General features: G+C 40.3%; 1 protein-coding gene across 1 annotated transcript in view; it reads left to right on the top strand.

Moving 5' to 3' along the window:
• The window catches only part of sufu (suppressor of fused homolog (Drosophila)), a 109,722-nt gene extending 104,427 nt beyond the window's left edge, over positions 1-5,295 (top strand). Inside the window, exon 13 of the mRNA XM_063071283.1 lies at positions 2,933-5,295. Coding sequence (XP_062927353.1) covers positions 2,933-3,022 — 90 coding nt within the window. The 3' untranslated portion in view covers positions 3,023-5,295. The remainder of the gene's footprint in view (positions 1-2,932) is intronic.
• The last annotated feature ends 705 nt before the right edge of the window (positions 5,296-6,000 follow it).

Consider the following 6,000-nt stretch of genomic DNA (forward strand, 5'->3'; position numbering starts at 1 on the left):
GCAGGGAAGATCTTTAACCTGGAGTCCCATATGGGAGTCGAGAATACTTATCGTCAACTTAAGTGCCAGTAATTTAAATAGCACTTGGATCTATTATTATAATTGTAATATGTGCCTTAAGGCATTAATTGCTTGATGTTTACCTTTGGTAATGCCACTGTTTCTGGTTTTATAAGTGAAACATAGTTGTAGTGGGGAGAAGAAATGTTAAAAATTTCACTATTATCTATGAAAAGTAAGATTGATTCTCTTACAACACTTGCAAAATGCTGGGGGAACTCAGCAGGCCAGGCAGCATCTATGGAAAAAAATACAGTCGATGTTTTGGGCCGAAACCCTTCGGCAGGACAAGAGAAAAAAATTGAGTAGATTTAAAAGGTGGGGGGAGGGGAGAGAAGCACAGGTGAAACTGGGAGGGGGAGGGATGAATTAAAGAGCTGGGAAGTTGATTGGTAAAAGAGACAGAAGGCTATGGAAGAAAGAAAAAGGGAAATGGAGCACCCGAGGCAGGCAATGGATGTGCAAGGAGATAAGTTGAGAGAGGGAAAAAGGGATAGGAAATGGAGAGGGAGTGGGGCGGGGGGTGGGACCATAACCAGAAGTTCGAGAAATTAATGATCATGCCATCAGGCTAGAGGCTACCTAAGAAGAATATAAGGTGTTGTTCCTCCAACCTAAGTGTGGCCTCATCACGACAGTGGAGGAGGCCATGGATGGACATATTGGAATGGGAGATGGAATTAAAATGGGTGGCCACTGGGAGATCCCGCTTGTTCTGGTTGATTCTCTTATATTTTTGCAAGATGTACAAAACTAATTTAACCTATGAATTTTAGATTAAATTAGTAAGTATGACATCTCAGAGTCTATTCCTGCATCTCAAAAATACTTTGCTTACAATGTTGCTGGAAGTGCAAGGTAGTAATAGGACAACAAATGTTTCGGTAAACTCGATGAACAGAAAAAAAGTATCTGCATAATCAATTGGAGGCTTTATATATATATATATATATATACATACATACATATACACACACAGACTGAAAATGGTGAATTAGGGTAGATGGTTTCAAAATGAAATTAGATTAGATTAGATTGAACTTTATTGTCATTGTGCCGAGTACAGATACAAAGCCAATGAAATGCAGTTAGCATCTGCAAAGAATAGTGTTATTTACAAAATAACTGCGAGTAAAAAATACAGCACACAAATGTGAAAGTACTGAGACAGTACAATATGGGTGCAATACTGCTTAGCGCTGTGATGTGAGGTTCAGCAGGGTTACAGCCTCAGGGAAGAAGCTCTTCCTGTGCCTGCTGGTGCGGGAGCAGAGGCTTCTGTAGTGTCTTTGGGATGGGAGGAGAGTAAAAAGTCCATGGTTAGGGTGAGATCCATGCTTTTTGCCCTGCCCAGGCAGCGTTTATGGTAGATGTTCTCAATGGTGGGCAATTGGGTGCTGATAATCCGCCGGGCAGTTTACACCACACGCTGGAGTGCTTTGTGGTCCGATACAGGACAATTGCCATACCACACTGAGACGCAGTTGGTGAGTATGCTCTCAGTGGTCCAGCGGTAAAAGTCCGTCAGTATCTTGGGACAGAGGTGAGCTTTCTTCATGCTCCGCAGGAAATAAAGGCACTGTTGTGCCTTTTTGATCAAGATGGAGGAGTTCAGGGACTAGGTGAGATCCTCGGAAATGTGGACACCAAGGAATTTGAAGCTTGATACACGCTCCGCTACAGCTCCGTTGATGTAGATGGGGACGTGAATGTGGCTTCTAGCATGCCTGAAGTCCACAATGATCTCCTTGGTCTTAAGGGTCTCCTGGGTGTTAAGGGTCAGGTTATTGTTGGCACACCATGCAGCCAGGTGCTGGACCTCATCCCTGTAGACTGTCCTGTAATCCCCTCTGATCAAGCCAACCATCGTGGTGTCGTCTGCGAACTTGATTATGGAGTTAGAACCATATACAGGAACACAGTCATAGGTGAAAAGGGAGTACAGAAGAGGGCTCAGCACACAGCCTTAAGGCACACCGGTGTTCAGGGTGAGAGTGGAGGAGGAGAGGTTGTCTAACTTAACTGATTGGGGTCTGTTAGTCAGAAAGTCCAAGGTCCAATTGCAGAGGGATGAGCTGTTACCAAGCTGGCGAAGTTTGACGATCAGCTTGGAGAGGATCACGGTATTGAATGCCGAACTAAAGTCAATGAATAGCATTCTGACGTAAGAGTTGGAGCTGTCCGGGTGGGTCAGGGCAGAGTGAAGTGCCATGGAGATGGCGTCCTCTGTAGACCTGTTGGTGCGATAGGCAAATTGATGGGGGTCCAGGGTAGTGGGCAGACAGAATTTCAGATGTGATAGAACTAGTCTCTCAAAGCACTTTGCAATGATGGGGGTGAGTGCAACTGGACAGAAGTCATTCAGGCCATGGTAGTGGAAATGGATGTTGAAAGAGAGATGTAGAGGAACAGAGATTGGTGGGGGGCAGGGTGCAGAGAGATCAAATAAAGGAAATGCAAGCAAAAAAAAATTAAATCATGGCAATTTGAAAACGAATAACAGTTCACTGAAGGAATGAGTCCACAATCCCGGGGATGAGGTTGATTCACAAACATTTGTTATATTCTTGAAAGTTAGATTGCTCAGTCTATGCAAATTAAATCAGTAGGTATCATACAAGTGTGGTGATTACTGAAGCCTCAGAATCGTAAATTGATGATGCTGTTTCTATGAAACAAGCAGAACATCACAAACCAGCCACCAACTTCTGATTAGCAGCTCACAGAATATTTCTTCCTTCTAAGTTAAGGGTTTATTAGTAGGTCAGTAAAGAACAAGTAGCTCTACTGTTGCTTATTAAATGTTTAATTTTCTATTGATGCCATTTCCAGTTTTACTTTACTCACTAAATATGTTTATTATTTTCTTCAGGTGAAACTGCCAAAGGAGTACAGCTGGCCAGAGAAAAAATTGAAAATCACAATTTTACCCGAATCAGCATTTGACAGTCCTCTGCAGTAGCGGAGAATATCAAGACTAAATGTTATCTATGTAAAAATGCCTTGTCTTTATGTTCCACTTCCAAACTTGCAAAAATAATTTTTGCAGTATATAGTAGTTATATAAAGGATGGCTACCTAGTCAATGTAGTTTAAAACTGTTAAAAAGTCACACTAATGTTAAATCCATTCCGACTAAACTGGAGACGTGTGTACTTTAGCTCACCGTACCTGTTATTGATGACTAGTATGGGAAGGGAGCAAGAAAATGGGTTGCACATAGTATTTTTATAGCTTATTGTGCCTATCTTATCTCTGACGACTTAAGTGCTGACCAAGTACGGCTTGTCTAAAATTGTACTTGTCCGGTTGATGTGTGGATCATGCCAAAGGTGTGTTCCACAGCAGGAGACTTGTTCTTTTCCTCAAGATTTATTACTTTTGTACAATTTTATTACAATGTTTTCACCACAATCAAAGCACTATTGGGCGGGGTGAGAAATTATAAGAGATCGCTGGAGTAACTCCGTGAAAAGAAAGATGTTCAGGCATTTCCTATTTAACTTTTTCCTTTAATTATAATTGTCTCTCTGTTTAAACACACTTTTAAATACGTGAAATTATCAGTAGTTCAATTTTTGATGGGTTATTTTATTTTCCCCACACCACTGGGTCATAGCCTCTAACAGCATAGTGGGGTGACAGTACATGACAATATTTTCACCTTTCACTAACGTATCTGCACGGTAGAGTAGTGGTTAGCACAATGGTTTACAACACCAGTGACACAGGTTAATTTCCTGCCGCTGCCTGTATGTTCTCCCTGTGAGCCGTGTGGGTTTCTTTCTACAGTCCAAAGACTTACTGGTTGATAGTTAATTCATCATTGTAAATTGTCCTGTGATTAGGCCAGGGTTAAATCGGGGGATTGCCGGGCAGCACAGCTGGAAGGGCCGGAAGGGCCCATTCTGTGCTGTATCTCAATAAATAAATCGAAATCGAATGAAACCACATTTAATAAACTCTCCTAACCTCATGATACTTTAGCTGGTTATCTGAATCTTGTGTCCTCCATTTACTCTTCCTCCTCTACTTCTGGGGAGGGATTTTTGAGTACCTCCATTAATTCTCCCCTTAGTTTTCTCTTAAACCAGACTTCCCTGGTCTTGGAGCTGGTGTTCCTTGTCCATGATTTTTGTTGTAGCATATTTCCTCATCCCTCTACTCAATTTCTTGGTGTTCTTCCAGAAGTTGAGTGACCAACTTGAACACTACTCTAGCTGAGGATTCACTAATTGCTTATAAAAGCTTTGCATAAGGAAGATTTCTCTTTCTGAAGTAATTGGCAATTGTGCGGAAGAAGGATGAGATGTCTTGCAATCATTTTGTTATTAATCCACAGATTGGGGTTTGGGGTATTATTGGTAAGGACAACATTTATTACTGATTCTTAACTGCCCTTGGGATGACGGTGATCATCCACCTCCCTTAACTACTGCAGGCCTAACGGTGGAGCTGCTTTGAAAGTATTAGGGAATTCCCAATGAAGACTAGGCAAGTTACTGCAGTGCATCTTGCACGTGGAATGTACAGCAATCACATCTAATCAGTGACGGAGGGAGTGATTACTCCACGATGATTCTTACTATGCAGTCTTGTTTATGACACAAAGTCCGGTAATGTCATCTGCATTCAGATACGATTGTTTCAGACTAGCAGCTAAGAATTAATAATTGTAACTTTGTCACCCGTGTCATCCATGTGGCTTTAGAAGATTAGACATGTATTTAATGAGTTTGCTGACATTAATGGATAAAGCCTGATGCTGTCCTGCCACAGTCTCGAAGGCTAGTTCAAAGTTCAATTCACTTCAGTAGTAGCTTGTAATTGGCATTCTAGATGGACATTTTTGTAGTTCATCTTTGTGTGCAGCTTTTGTTTTGCATAGATCTTGTCACACTACAGATTTCATTGAGGATCACCTGCAGAACTGCGGTGTAATTCATGTTTTAGATACTATTTTTAAAATGAAGAATACTAGCAGGTGTTTTTATTGTAGTTGTCTAATGTAAATTTTTCTACCTTGTGTGTAGTGCAGCTTGTCTTGCACTTTTGTAATATTTTTTGAATCACTAAAACTATTCCACCAGTAATGTGTGTGTTAAGGTAACTGATTCCACCAGTAATCTGTGCATTAAGGTAACATATTTCAAGCTGTTTAATTTTTTTGTCTGTACAATGATCCATTTATCTGAAAATAAAGGTTTATTCTATATAACTACATTTCACACCATTCTCACTTCCTGAATTCATTGAAGTTTATATTTTTTATTGTTTATATTTAGTTTATATTTTATCTGTGGAGTTATTTCCTACACTATTATAGGAAAATAATTCTTAACTTGGCTTTTTATTTCCTTCTTACTCAGAAGCATACAAAAACCTTTTCTTGCTAACTCTGTACATGCCAGCTTCAAGAAAACTCCTCTTTAGGGTTTTTACCCCACTGTGTACTTTATAATTAATTTCCCCCTGAAGTCACTCTCTGGAGAGATGCATGTCCCAGTCTGTTATCTGCGTTTGGGTAGTATTATTCAGGTTGGTAATTCTCAATATTCAGTAATACCCAAAGCTCAGAGGTCAGTATCTTGTCATTTTGTGCTGGTACTGAGAAATTGTCCTTTGTCATTAATTACTTCATTTGCCTATTGCTCTAGTTTGTCTCACTTGACTGGTGCTCTGCTTGCAACCTAGTTGAAACTAAAATCTCTCTCCTTCAGTACCTGTAAAGGAGAACTAAGTATTGGGACTGATGACAAGGATGTTCATTGTAAATTTAAATACAGTAATATCTTCAATTGTCCAGCACACTTGAAATATTGATGCAGGCCTTGCCCCAGTATATTTGTGTTCATTTTTGGGATATAGTAAATTTCCCAGTTAACATAGGAAGTTTAATGGGAGTGAGAAAAAAGAGATGCTGGTCAGCTGAGAAAGAGC

Source organism: Mobula hypostoma, chromosome 19, assembly GCF_963921235.1.
Source record: "Mobula hypostoma chromosome 19, sMobHyp1.1, whole genome shotgun sequence".
Lineage (NCBI taxonomy): Eukaryota > Metazoa > Chordata > Chondrichthyes > Myliobatiformes > Myliobatidae > Mobula > Mobula hypostoma.